At 41.8% G+C, this 15,308-nt stretch overlaps 1 protein-coding gene across 3 annotated transcripts in view; it reads right to left on the bottom strand.

Moving 5' to 3' along the window:
* Positions 1-15,308, bottom strand: part of LOC124722858 (UNC93-like protein) — a 409,177-nt gene that overhangs the window by 89,278 nt on the left and 304,591 nt on the right. For all 3 annotated transcript variants that reach the window (XM_047247985.1, XM_047247984.1, XM_047247983.1), the window contains one exon: positions 235-448. In XM_047247985.1, coding sequence (XP_047103941.1) covers positions 235-448 — 214 coding nt within the window. The remainder of the gene's footprint in view (positions 1-234; positions 449-15,308) is intronic.

The following is a 15,308-nucleotide window of genomic DNA, read 5'->3' on the forward strand; positions in this document are numbered from 1 at the left end:
CGAATATAATACAGTTAATTGCTTATAAGATCCATGGTAAAATTTAATAGTACGTTGCATATTTTTGTAGTTACAGATGTTATATCACACTTGATTGTTAAAAAAGACGAATTATAAAATTTTATTTCCTTTGTTGATGAAACAAGGCTACAACAAGCATATTGCTCTACAAAGGCTGTAAACAGTGTTCGGACCTGCGTGTTGAATTTCTGAGTGCCAGTTGATGTTACATACCTCTCATGTTGATCAATTCCAAGGAGAATAATCAGCGCTGCGAGAACTATACAGCCGATGTATATATACATTATAATACTGATTTTGTCTTCATCTGGACGTGCCAGATTTGGATTGGTTTCAGTTTCGCCACTTCCTGGACAATAGTCTGCTCCGCAATGAAGCAGCTCTGATGATACGTTAGCACTCACACTGCTTGTCCCAGAATTTAACACTGAAAGCAAGAACATTTCAACTTAACATTTGGTAAGTACGGACGTTAACTGATTCACGCTTCATTTTTAAGGCTACATACTAAAGGCGCCTAATATGAGTGTCAGTGTGTGTTTGACCTCCAACCTAATCTTCTCACCCACTATGGAAAATTTTCTGTTCTGAATCTCAGCGAGCTCGAAAGAGTGATGTGAGGATTAGAAGATGCACAAAATAAAGTGGAAAACAGGATGCGAATAGACGTCAAATAATAACACAGTAATAAAGTAATGTAAACTAAAATTTCTCAAAAACTGCAAGACAGACGGTACACGTGAATGAAAGGAATTTTCTACCATTATCTACACTACTGACCATTAAAACTGCTACACCACGAAGATGACGTGCTACAGACGTGAAATTTACCGACAGGTAGAAGATGCTGTGATATGCAAAAAGCTTTTCAGAGCATTCACACTACGTTAGCGCCGATGGCGACACCTACAACGTGCTGACATGAAGAACGTTTCCAACCGATTTCCCATACACAAACAGCAGTTAACCAGCGTCGCCTGATGAAACGTTGTTGTGATGCCTCGTGTGAGGAGGAGAAATGCGTACCATCACGTTTCCGACTTTGATAATGGTCGGATTGTAGTCTATCGCGATTGCGGCTTATCTTATCGCGACTTTGCTGCGCGCGTTCGTCGATATCCAATGACTGTTAGCAGAATATGGAGTCGGTGGGTTCAGGAGGGTAATACGGAACGCCGTGCTGGATCCCAACGGCCTCTTATCACTAGGAGTCGAGATGACAGGCATCTTATCCGCATGGGTGTAACGGATCGTGCAGCCACGTCTCGATCCCTGAGTCAACAGATGGGGACGTTTGCAAGACAACAACCATCTGCACGAACAGTTCGACGGCGTTTGCAGCAGCATGGACTATCAGCTCGGAGACCATGGCTGCGGTTACCCTTGACGCTGCATCACGGACAGGAGCGCCTGCGATGGTGTACTCAACGACGAACCTGGGTGCACAAGTGGCAAAACGTCATTTTTTCGGATGAATCCAGGTTCTGTTTACAGCATCAAGATGGTGGCATCCGTGTTTGGCGACATCGCGGTGAACGCACATTGGAAGCGCGTATTCGTCTTCGCCATACTGGCGTATCGCCCGGCGTGATGGTATGGGGTGCCATTGGTTACACGTCTCGGTCATCTCTTGTTCGCATTGACGGCACTGTGAACAGTAGACGTTACATTTCAGATGTGTAACGACCCGTGGCTCTAGCCTTCATTCGATCCCTGCGAAACCCTACATTTCAGCAGGATAATGCACGACCGCATGTTGCAGGTCCTGTACGGGCCTTTCTGGATACAGAAAATGTTCGACTGCTGCCCTGACCAGCACATTCTCCAGATCTCTCACCAACTGAGAACGTCTGGTTAACGGCGGCCGAGCAACTGGCTCGTCACAATACGCCAGTCAATCCTCTTGATGAACTGTGGTATCGTGTTGAAGCTACATGGGCAGCTTTACCTGTACACGCCATCCAAGCTCTGTTTGGCTCAATGCCCAGGCGTATCAAGGCCGTTATTACGGCCAGAGGCGGTTGCTGTGGGTACTGATTTTTCAGGATGTATGCACCCAACTTGCGTGAAAATGTAATCACATGTCAGTTCTAGTATAATATATCTGTCCAATGAATACCCGTTTATCATCTGCATTTCTTCTTGGTGTAGCAATTTTAATGGCCAGTGGTGTACTTTCATCATAGCAGCGACAACAGCAACCGTTACGAAATTGTCTCGAATGACAAACAGGCCACAGTTGCACTAAATTATGTTTATTTTTAACCTTGATCATGTTTTCTGCTAAAACAATATAGCCTTCTTCAGAAATCATACACACTTATAAATGAGAAATGTCTTAGCCCAGCGACTGCGTCAAGACCAATAAAATAACAGAGGTAGGGGCAGAGGGCATACGGTGCCATATGTAATTTTACTTATGTTCGAAACAGGCTTATGTGTGTTGAAGTTATTTTATTGGTATTGACGCAGCCGCTGGGCTGACATTTTTCATTTATTAGTGTGTATGACTTCTAAAGATGGCTATATTATTATAGTAGAAACCATGGTCAGGGTTTAAAATAAACATAATTTAGTACAACTGTGGGCTGTTTTTCATTCGAGATAAAATACTACAGTTATATCAAGGAGGACTTATTTAAGATAAAGGTAAGAAATCGTTAACTATTTCATGAATATTCATCACAGGCGTCTTTCAATGCCAGAAAAAGCCTTCACACACAAAAAGCAGCTGAATAAGATTTTTCATGTAACTATTCTTATAGTTTTATATTTTGGGGGATAAGTAAAGCACTCCGTCTTCAGGCCACGAGTGGCCTACCGGGACCATCCGATCGCCGTGTCATCCTCAGTGGAGGATGCGGATAGGAGGGGCGTGGGGTCATCACACCTCTCTCCCGGTCGGTATGATGGTATTCTTCACCGAAACCGCTACTATTCGGTCGAGTAGCTCCTCAATTGGCATCACGAGGCTGAGTGCACCCCAAAAATGGCGACAGCGCATGGCGGCCTGGATGGTCAGTCATCCAATTGCCGACCACGCCCGTCAGCGCTTAACTTCGGTGATCTCACGAGAACCGGTGTAGCCACTGCGGCAAGGCCGTTCCGTTTGGGGGATAAGTACAGCAGTTAAATGTCATCCACATTATTTTCTTGCGAACACAGTTCGATTACATAGGTATCAATAGTAATTGCAAGCCGAAATAGCTAGCAGTCTGTGAGGGAATCTAGATAAAATTGTTGTCGTCTTCTTTACGTCTGAATTTGGTCTTCAGCCAACAATAATGTTACTCGAAATGCTTTTGACGCAAATGTTGATGGGGATAGAGCCGTTCTTTCATTCAGAAAAATGAGCATTATTTATTAAATAAATGTCATGTGATCCAGATGTGTGCACGCTGCTTTCATCTGCTAGATAGTTTTTCTTAGAAATTTTTCGTTGGTGACATGTTTGCCATGTTGGCTTGAAGAGCTAGTGTGCTTAAAAAATAATCACTTAACATGTTGAAAGTGTTTCTTCAAACAGAGTCTACACTACTCAATGAAACTTGTAACGCCGAAAATGCATATCCTCCTATTTCCATCTATTGTACTATAGATTTTTCCTTATTTTGTTACTCGAAGATGTGACATTTCTGTGTCTTTATATATTGTAATTGTTTTACTATTTGTATATATATATATATATATATATATATATATATGCATTTATGTCGATGTATAATTGGTTTGTTTTGTGAATATTATTTGTATTTTTATGCTGGGTCTGGCCCAGGGAACTCTATGTTATCGAACGATTACATCGATAGGTCGTGTGGCGAACCAAAGTGCTTAGGATCTTTGGTATTGTTAACTCTGCCGCGTGGAGAGCGGGCAGGGAGAGTGTGACTGGGGTAGGGCGGTGGAGCGGGTGCGTTGTGTGACGCTCCCGCGAGTTGCCGCGCTTTCGGGGTTTGGCAGCATGCAATTGCGCTCGAATTGCTATGATAGTTTCTGACACGGTGTCGGGGACGGGAAGCATTAGCTGGCGCACATCAAGAGCCCGTTTCGCCTGGTGACCGTGTCGAGAAGAAGGCGAGCCAACATCCAGCTTCTGCAGCAGCGACGGCCGACAATGAGTGACTGTCGTCACCTGCTCGACCGACGACTGCAAACCTTAAATCAACCAACAAGGAAGACTGGAAGCACGTAAAGTTTTAGAACTGTATGGCAGACCACAGCTTTTAAAATTGCTGCATCACAAAATTACAGCAACTTAGCATGAACCTTTGATGCTCATTGTCCCAATTGCATTACCAAACAGGGTCCCTTCCTTTTCCGAAATGAACCCGAGTGTCGTTGAAATTCAAACGCCAGCATTAAAGTAATATTATTCCATTTCACTGCTTTAATTTCAAAGTTCAGTTAAAGTATTCATAGCTGGCTACAATATTTAGATTATACAAGCACAAATTATGAGTGCGAGTTAGGTTACCATATTTTAGCTTACCTGTGACTACAGCTCAGCTTGGTACGTACTAAATTTTACTATTGTTAATTGTTCAGAATCATTAAATTCAAGCTCAAAGTTAAATATCTTAATCCTAAATTGCGTAGATTCAAGTAGCTTTTGAAATGATTGTTGAGGTAGCCCAAGACAAACCTTATTTTATTGAATTTCGTAGTGCTTCAGAAACAAAGCTCACTATTAATTTCAGTCACTAAATTACCTTTCAATTTTCCGGTTTTATTAATTCTTTTGCTAAATTAGGTCAGAATGTAGCGAAATTTATTACTTATGACAAACATTCAGTTTTCACACAACACGTGTCAACCTTCAGTTGCCACGCTTCTAATGCTAATTATATGTGCATTAATCTTTCATTTTCAGTTTTTATAGTAATTGTCCATAGGACTGGCGACCGAAATTTTCCCCAAATCTCAAATATCTAATTAACGCCAGTTAATTGTTAACGTAACGACCGCACATGTAGTTTCTTTATTAACTTTACCCTTTTTCGAAATTGATTTCCACCAGTTTCATTTGCATTTTTCCTTCCATTGAGATGTAACCTTTTCCTCCCTCTTTACCGACAGATTAACTTCGGTGACGATTGCTTTTCCCAAATTTCCATTAGGTACACGCGGTTCAATTTTTCACTGACATTAAGGTCGATATGTGAGGGGGAGGTTATAAGCGAAGTTCATACTGAAGTTCGTTAGTTAGTTTCATGTTCCAGGGATCATTTGCACGGTAAATCGTGATGATATGGAAGGAGACATTTTACATTCACATCACAAATTAATTTGCAAATATTGCTACATGCTGAACATTTACATGCTTTTCTATGTACTTACGTACGTTAGCATTTCCTTCCCACTACATTTTAAACATTATAATAATAAAAATTCGGCTACGGAGTAGGAGTAGTTGTCAAGGAGAAACTGCAGGATGGCTTACGAAGGCGCTCGGCAGGGGTCCGCGTGTCGCGCGGTGCGGTTGCCGGTTGTGGCCGCTGGGTCTGCAGTTCTCCGACACCAGTACGTCGGGCGTGCCTCCTACACTGTGCTACTGAGTGTACCGGTGTTTTCTTTTGCTTTTTTGTCAAGTTTAATCGCTTCAAATATTGTTGCTGGACGTCATTATTGCAACTGCGCCGAATCCGAGGCTTTTCCTGCCCGTATATCGTTGGGCCCGGTCCTGAGAGAAACACAGTAGGCATTTCTTCTATACTATGCGACCGAGTGTTCGGGTATTTTGTTTTGAGTTTCCTATTGAGTTTCCATTCGGTATAGTATACACTAAGAATCAACGGGTATTTCTGGTGCTGAACAATGCAAAAGCAGAATGGTATCTGGAATGTCGGTTTGAATTCATATGAAAATTTCCCGTTGTACATGTTTCCAATGATTCGATGATATGCAGATGAGTGAAGAAATTTCAGACTGAATTTGTGTTACACAGCGAGGACCTAGAGAACTTAGTGTTTCAACCGAAAATAAATTAGACGAGATAGGGGAGGCCTTGGAAAGAAGTCCGAGAAAATCTCTGCGCCGTTTGGCACTTCAGACTAGTGTGTCAAGAGCATCTGCTCACAGAGCAGAGACTGAAACCATACAAAATAACGGTAGCGCATCAACTGAGGAACTCAGATACTGTCGCTCGATGTCGTTATAGCAACTGGCTGTTACAGTCTGTACATGATGATGAAGTTGATCCTGAGATGCTTTTTGTTCTGGTGAAGCATGGCTGCATTTGTCAGTATACTTAAAGTCTCAGAACAATCGACATTAGAGCTCCGAATATCCTCATGAATTACAACAACAACCTCTGCATTATGTGAAAACAGGATTGTTGTGCAGTTAGTGCAAGACTAATTATTGGGCCAATCTTTTTCCACCAAACAATATGTTCTGGCACGTGTGTGAACAAACTGCATCGTTTTTCTACACCTAACGAAAATATGTACGGTTATTTCACGCAGGACAGTGAAAGACCACACATCGCCAATGCATCCATGACAGCAATACAAGGTGTTTTTGATGACAGGCTAGTTGACTGGTCTCCTAGTTCTCCAGATCTTAATACGTGGGATTTTTATGTTCGGGGAATGTTAAAAGACAAGGTGTATGCAACCAATCGCCATACGCTCGAAGAGGTGGAAGGCAGGGTTCGGCTAGTCAGTTCCCACATTTCGGCAACCGAAATTCGCCGAATGTTTCTACATTCTACATTCATACTCCGCAATCCACCCAACGGTGTGTGGCGGAGGGCACTTTTCGTGCCACTGTCATTACCTCCCTTTCCTGCTCCAGTCGCGTATGGTTCGCGGGAAGACCGACTGCCGGAAAGTCTCCGTGCGCACTCGAATCTCTCTAATTTTACATTCGTGATCTCCACGGGAGGTATAAGTAGGGGGAGGCAATATATTCGATACCTCATCCAGAAACGCACCCTCTCGAAACCTGGACAGCAAGCTACACCGCGATGCAGAGCGCCTCTCTTGAAGAGTCTGCCACTTGAGTTTGTTAAACATCTCCGTAACGCTATCACGGTTACCAAATACCGAGCGAGGTGGCGCAGTGGTTAGCACACTGGACTCGCATTCGGGAGGACGACGGTTCAATCCCGTCTCCAGCCATCCTGATTTAGGTTTTCCGTGATTTCCCTAAATCGTTTCAGGCAAATGCCGGGATGGTTCCTTTGAAAGGGCACGGCCGATTTCCTTCCCAATCCTTCCCTAACCCGAGCTTGCGCTCCGTCTCTAATGACCTCTTTGTCGACGGGACGTTAAACACTAACCACCACCACGGTTACCAAATAACCCTGTGACGAAACGCGCCTCTCTTCTTTGGATCTTCTCTATCTCCGCTGTCAACCCGACCTGGTACGGATCCCACACTGATGAGCATCACTCAAGTATAGGTCGAACGAGTGTTTTGTAAGCTACCTCCTTTGTTGATGGACTACATTTTCTAAGGATTCTCCCAATGAACCTCAACCTGGCACCCGCCTTATCAACAATTAATTTTATATGATCATTCCACTTCAAATCGTTCTGTACGTATACTCTCAGATATTTTACAGTAGTAACTGCTACCAGTGTTTGTTCCGCTATCATGTAATCATAAAATAAAGGATCCGTCTTTCTATGTATTCGCAATACATTACATTTGTCTATGTTAAGGGTCAGTTGCCATTCCCTGCACCAAGTGCCTATCCACTGCAGATCTTCCTGCATTTCGGTGCAATTTTCTAATGCTGTAACTTCTCTGTATACTACATCATCTTCCACGAAAAGCCGCATGGAACTTCCGACACTATCTACTAGGTCATTTATATATATTGTGAAAAGCAATGGTGCCATAACACTCTCCTGTGGCACGCCAGAGGTTACTTTAACATCTGCAGACGTCTCTCCATTGAGAAAAACATTCTGTGTTCTGTTTGCTAAAAACTCTTCAATCCAACCACACAGTGGGTCTGATATTCCTTAGGCTCTTACTTTATCGGGCGACGGTGCGGAACTGTATCGAACGCCTTCCGGAAGTCAAGGAAAATGGCATCTACCTGAAAGCCTGTATCTAATATTTTCTGGGTCTCATGAACAAATAGAGCGAGTTGCGTCTCACACGATCGCTGTTTCCGGAATCCATGTTGATTCCTACAGAGTAGATTCTGGGTTTCCAGGTATGACATGATACGCGAGCAAAAAACATGTTCTAAAATTCTACAACAGATCCATGTCAGAGATATAGGCCTATAGTTTTGCGCATCTGCTCGATGACCCTTTGTGAAAGCTGGAACTACCTGTGCTCTTTTCCAATCATTTGGAACCTTCCGTTCCTGTAGAGACTTGCGGTACACGGCTGTTAGAAGGGGGGCAAGTTCTTTCCCGTACTCTGTGTAGAATCGAATTGGTATCCCGTCAGGTCCAGTGAACTTTCCTCTGTTGAGTGATTTCAGTTGCTTCTCTATTTCTCGGACAGTTATTTCGATGTCAGCGATTTTTTCGTTCGTGCGAGGATTTAGAGAAGGAACTGCAGTGTGGCGTTCCTCTGTGAAACAGCTTTGGAAAAATGTGTTTAGTATTTCAACTTTACGCGTGTCATCATCTGTTTCAATGTCATTATCATCCCAGAATGTCTGGATATACTGTTTCGATCCACTTGCTGATTTAACGTAAGACCAGAACTTCCTAGGATTTTCTGTCAAGTCGGTACATAGAATTTTACTTTCGAATTCACTGGTGGGATATGTTGAAATATGTTAGTAGTGTAACAGGCCAGTTGTTATTGATGTCTCTCCTATAACCTTGCTTATAGAGGGACTTAACAATGGCATGGTTAAAGTTCTCTGAAAAAATGCCCTGGGTTAGTAATACGTTACATATTTCAGTGAATTCACTGAATACATGATTCCTAATGTATTGAAGAGATGTCAGGCTGCTCTTACCACAGAGAGACATCATTTTGAGCACCTACTGTAAGTAAAGGTAAGCTTAAGTTTATCAGATGGCAGCTGAGGGGAAGTGCGCGCGCAGCCGATTACCGGCAGTTTAGTGTCCGAGAGTCGGGCGCGGCGGTGGCCGGCGGATGCGGTGGCGATGGCCGGTAACCGCGCCGCGCGACTCGCGGACCTCTCCCGGGCGTCTTTAGTGAGACACCCTGTATTTCAGCTTGTTTTCAAATTTTACTTCGCTGCCAGACATTTTATATCGCTGGGTAAGTGAACAAAAAATTTTTGATGCAGCATTTGGCACCCCTTAAGCCTAGGACGCCTAAGGGGGGGGGGGGGGGGGCAGGGGTTCGTTGAACGCACAATTTTTTTATGTCCCCTGCTTGTGCCCAAGTAACTTTCATACTACATATTCCCTATGAGTTATTGTTTGTTGGCTATTTTACGAGACGTTAGTGTCAATATATTTTACAGAAAATTCCTGCTTTGAAAGAAAAAATAAAAAAACTTGTTATGGGTCCTGTGGTGTCACCGCCAGACACCACACTTGCTAGGTGGTAGCCTTTAAATCGGCCGCGGTCCGTTAGTATACGTCGGACCCGCGTGTCGCCACTGTCAGTGATTACAGACCGAGCGCCGCCACACGGCAGGTCTAGAGAGCCGTCCTAGCACTCGCCCCAGTTGTATAGCCGACTTTGCTAGCGATGCTACACTGACAAATACGCTCTCATTTGCCGAGACAATAGTTAGCATAGCCTTCAGCTACGTCATTTGCTACGACCTAACCTCGCGCCTGCCTGCGTGAGCTTAAAAGCGTGCATTTCGGCCTCCTCTAGCAACACGGTGTTGGCTCTTCTGCCAACACTTCAGGTCCAACAACCACCCCCCCCCCCCCCTTAGGCTTCCATGCTATAGAAAATTTTCCTTAGTAGGATTTCGTATTTCTCATCTCTACAACAATGCAAGTTAGTTTCTTGTTAGTTGGTATTCTTGATATTCACAACAATCGGTTTACTTTCAGAGGAAGTGATTGTTGATGTCAATCAGCTGTTATTTATCTTGTAAACATGCAGTGAGTTAGTGCAGTTCCCAACACGTAGGCCTCCACTAACTTTGGTGTCCTACACAGCAAAAACGAAACCAAGTAAAAACTTACTGATGTTGTCAACAATGCACCAAGATAAAGGCACTGTTGAAGGAGAGAAGAATAAAATGGAGATAAATTCTTATTATAATTCCACTAAAGGTGGACTTGATACCATTGATCAAATGGCGCGTATGTACACCTGCAAGAGGGGAACAAATAGATGGCCTCTATCTGTATTTTACTCTCTCATCGGCATTTGTGCTATCTATGCAACTACCATATTCATCCAGCAACATCCAAGATGGAATAAAAAGAAACACAACAAACGGAAACTTTATCTTCTGCAAGCTGGAATGGAACTAGTGAAATTGCAGGGAGAAGAAAGAAGTGCCAATGCAAGAGGGTTATCTAACCAAATTGTTCAATCAATGGAGACTATTCTACAAAAGAAAATCATAGAAGTGACAACAGAAGCACGTCAGCCTCCTGCAGGGAAAGGTCGGTGCCGTATTTGTGTAAGAAAAGCTAAAACAAAGAAGCAGAAGTACAACAATCTAAGTAAACCAAAACAGTATTGTGGACAGTGTCATAAACATGTGTGTAACGCACATATAGAAAAAATTGTGAAGTGTGTCTCTTGCCTTGAAGTTGAGGACTCAGAGTAGTCTATTGTATATGAACGCATCTGCATTTTGTATTGTAATATGTCAATTTTTTATTGACTCAATCCAATATTTATAACAACAAACAACATTTATAAACCGATGCCTTAGTTAAAATACATAAACCATTTTGAAAGTTGTAATTTTTCGTCAGTAAACTTATTTAATACCTGTGGGCTTGTCGAACCCCCCCCCCCCCCCTTAGGCATCCAAGTTAGAAAAAAAGGCTTAGGCGCCCTAGGGTTAATATAAAGTAATGAATGTCATTTTTTCTGCTGTTATTGCAATTACGTAAATCGTTGTTCCTTTTCAACTGCATTGGATTATTTACAAAGAAGTTCATGAGGACGTAAATGTATTGTGAAGCAGTAGTCAAAACGCCCAGCTCTCTAAACAGATGTCTATAAGGTGATCGTGGGTGAGTGAACGCCACATATTATTCTTACAGTACGTTTCTCCAAAATGAAGTCGTTCTTAAAGATGAGTTACCCAGGAACATTATTATTTAAGACGTTAAGTGAAAATATGCACAATATCTCTACGCACTGAATTGTCTCTCTCACCAGGATTTACAACGATTTGAACTGCACATCAAGCTGAACTAAGTTTTTTTTAGGAGTCCCAGAATATGTTTTTTCCATGTTATATTCTCACCAACGTGGACACCTATAATTCTTGAAATTTCTGTTTTTTATTATTTCCTCAAAATATGTTACGCTTATGATTGGCGCAGTACGCTTAGATGTACAGAACTGAATATTTTCAAATAGTATATCACAATACTAATGTCAACTGCAAAAAGGAACAAATTCTAATTACAGGAGGTATATACAGCCACTTCGGTTGCACTTCTTTTGTGCAGCCGAAGTGGCTGTATATAGGGTGTATCATAATTAAAACGCATACAGTTGAAAGTACACGATACTAGAAGCAAAAAAGTCTCAGTAAACATAGGGTCGAAAATGCATACCTTAAGAGCTACGAGCAATTTTTCATCTTCGATACTGTGAACCAAATCTCGTCTACTATAAGCTCTTTGCTTTCCATATTTTGGAAGTAGTAGTAGTAGTATGGACCAAAACAAAAAAAAAAGTTCAGTAAACATTGCTCTAAAATGGATTCCTTAAAATTAATGAGCAATTGTTTATTAGATGAGTTGTGTTTCCAAGTAGCGAAGAGGAGCACGTGCTCATAGCTCTTAAGGTATGCATTTTAGAGCACATGATTACTGAACTTTTTTTCCTTGTTTTGATCCACATTACCATTTCGCAAAATATGGAAACAAAGAGCTTTCAGTAGAAGAGATTTGCTTCACAGTGTCGAAGATGAAAAACTGCTCGTAGCTCTTAAGGTATGCATTTTCGACCCTATGTTTACTGAGACTTTTTTGCTTCTAGTATCGTCTACTTTCAACTGTATGCACTTACGCCATTAATTATGATACATCGTGTATACATACGTCCTGTAATTAAATAGCGTACGTGTGCTGGATAACAGCCAATGAAATCTTAAAAAAACTTCAGGGACTAATTCTGATTGATGGGTGTTAGGCGTAAGATCGTTAACGTATGTGAGGAACAATGGCGGATCTATGATGGAGCCTTGGGGAAAAACGTACGTTATTTATGACGGAAGAGTCTTCCCTGATTACATTGGCTGAATTACTAAGTACAGCTTTCTTCATTCCTTTGGTTAGATATGACATTATCCATTGGTTGGCCATACAATCAGTTCCATAAAACCTCAGATTAAGTAGGAGAGTATCGTCATTCACACAGTCTAATGCCTTCGACAGATCAAAGAAAACAGCAACCGGTGCTACTGTGTTCTTTACTACTTGTAAAATTTGGTGAGTAAATGGCATTCTCAGTAGAGCAACTCTTCTGAAATCTAAACTGTGATCTAGTGAGGATATTATTGGTTCTCAGGTGGGATACTATTCTAGAATGCGTCACGTTCTCAAAAATTTTGAAATATGTCAGTAGTGTAACAGGTCAGTTGTTACTGATGTCTCTCCTATAACCTTTCTTATAGAGGAACTTAACAATGGCATGTTTAAACTTCTCTGGAAAAATGTCCTGTGTCAGTAATACATTACATATTTCAGAATAGATAGGGCATATTATATGAGAACATATTTTTAGTCCTCTGTTGGAAACACCATCAAATACACGTGAACTCTAATTTTTTGAGAGAATATACAGTTTTGTTAATTTCAGAGAGAAGTTGATGACACATTCATACGACTAAATTTTATTAGAGTTGCTATCTCAACAAATAGATGTTACTTTTCATTTGAACTGTTTGACTCTATATTATCTGCAACGATTAAGAAATGATCATTAAACACATATGCTTCCTGTGACTTATTTATAGCACTTTCATTTAATTCGACAGACGTGTTATCCCGTTCTGTCGTCTATTGTCCTATCGCTCGTTTCACTACATATCATGTTGCCGTAAGTGTGTTGTCACAATTACTGATTTCTGACAGTGTGCAGCTTCCTTCATTGTTTTGATAACTTTTCTTAGTAATTTTGAGTAGTTTTTGCAGTATGCTGTTACTGCAGGATCTCTACTTGATCTTGCCAACAGATACGTTTCCCTCTTCATTTCAGCTGATACTTCAATTCCTCTAGTGATCCATGGTAGTTTACACAGCTCGTTACTGTCCTTTCGGACTAGCTTACGCCGAAAGTTATTTTCAAATAATGGTAATGGAATATATTAAATTTTAAGTCAGCGTTTGGCTCATTATAAATTTCATCCCAGGTCATCTCTTGTAAAATATTCTTAAAACATTTGTTTTGCTGTCGTTAATTATTCTGATTTCCACTGAAGAGTATCAATATCATAAAGCATTATCTTGTTTACCCTAACTAACTATACATTATTATTAGAGAGAGAGCATTTATTACCAAGTATGCAGTTATTTTCCTGTGTTGAGCTTCATAACAGGTAACATCTGTTAAGGAGCTACTCTCTTTGTCCGCATAAGGTACCACCAGAGATTGCTGCTTGCTGCTGTCTGACATAGCACAGCAGGAATTCCCAATTTCTCATAAACAGTAAAAAAGAAGTGAACTATTTTTCAGCATTAACTCACAATTTTTCTTTAGGAAAGCATTTCGCGTTCGTGTTTACTTGCACAATACATACACTTCGAAGTTTTTGCCTGAAGCACGTCTTCTCAACTAGCAAGGAGGTGTATTTTTCACAAAAAGTCTCGAAAACGTAGAAAACAAACGTGAAACGTAAGCTATCTAACATAGCAGCTTTGGCAGAAAAAGTGATGAATAGCTGCATCAACTTAAAAAGCAACGACAAAGTGAAAAATCGTTTTAACATCAGTAATTTCAGTTTAGGATTACATTTTAGCTCCATAGAAAGTATAGTACTTTACAGAAATCCTTATTAGTTGCAGATGACAAACTGTGTTGGAATATCGGCTGTACTACCGAAGGCAAACAGCGGAATCAAAAACTAAATGTGCTCTTTAGATATATTTAAGGTATAAGTTTAAAAATATTCCTACAAGGGTTAGTATTGGTCAAAACTAAGAGGGCTGCCAAAAAAGTAATGCATCGCATTTTTTTTCTCAGCCAAAAAAAAATGCTCCGAATGCGAAACGTTACCTATATGTTAACTGAAGTCTCCTAAGTGAGCGCGCCCAGTTTCCGTCACTTCCGACAGATAGCGTAGTTGAAGACAGTTTGAAAATGGCGTCTGCGGGTGATGTACGTTACAAGCAACGTGCCTCATTGAATTTCTCACTGCAGAGAAAGGAACTGTGGGGAATATTCACAAACGCTTGTGAAGAGTCAATGGAGCATCTGCTGTCGACAGAGGTACAGATAGTTGCTGGGCACGGAGGGTGAGGTCATCAAAAAGCAGTTCGGCGGAGCTCCACGATTTGCAGCGGTCCGGGAGACCATCCACGGCTGTCACACCTGACCTAGCCCCCTCGGACATCCCCTTGTTAGGGCCATTAAAGGATGCCATTCCTGGAAGACGTTTTAAGGACGATGAGGAGGTGATTCACTCAGTGAAGCTCTGGCTCCGCTACCAGGACAAGGATTGGTACCGACAGGGCATACACGCCCTTGTTTCGCGCTGGAGGAAGGCCATAGAACGGGATGGAGATTACATGGAAAAATAGGTTGTGTAGAAAAAACACCATTCTTTCGTGTGTGTACTTCTCATTATGTTCAATAAAGAACTGTCGAAGATAAAAAATGCGGTGCATTACTTTCTGGGCAACCCTCGTGGAAGAAAGTTCCTGTAACGATATGTCTGGAACCAATACTCGTTGAGAGACGAGCCAGTCTGCCCACTCATTCCCATCTGTGTTACGCAGCAGTGGACGCTATAGGCGGTGGTGTAGTTGATCACCGCTCCCCTGGACACGTGCTTCAGCGCTTCTTCAATGTGAATCAATCACTGTTTCATATACACCTGGCTCCATTCGGACTGCGATACATGCATTAGTCACACACTCCTGTAACGTCTGAACATGGCCGATGGGTTGTGCAGACACCAGTGCCTCTACCATGTTGACTGTCATATGGCCGGCGGCAGCCACAGCAAAGCCATACCCATG

The sequence above is a fragment of the Schistocerca piceifrons genome, chromosome X (genome assembly GCF_021461385.2).
Source record: "Schistocerca piceifrons isolate TAMUIC-IGC-003096 chromosome X, iqSchPice1.1, whole genome shotgun sequence".
Taxonomy (NCBI): Eukaryota; Metazoa; Arthropoda; class Insecta; order Orthoptera; family Acrididae; genus Schistocerca; species Schistocerca piceifrons.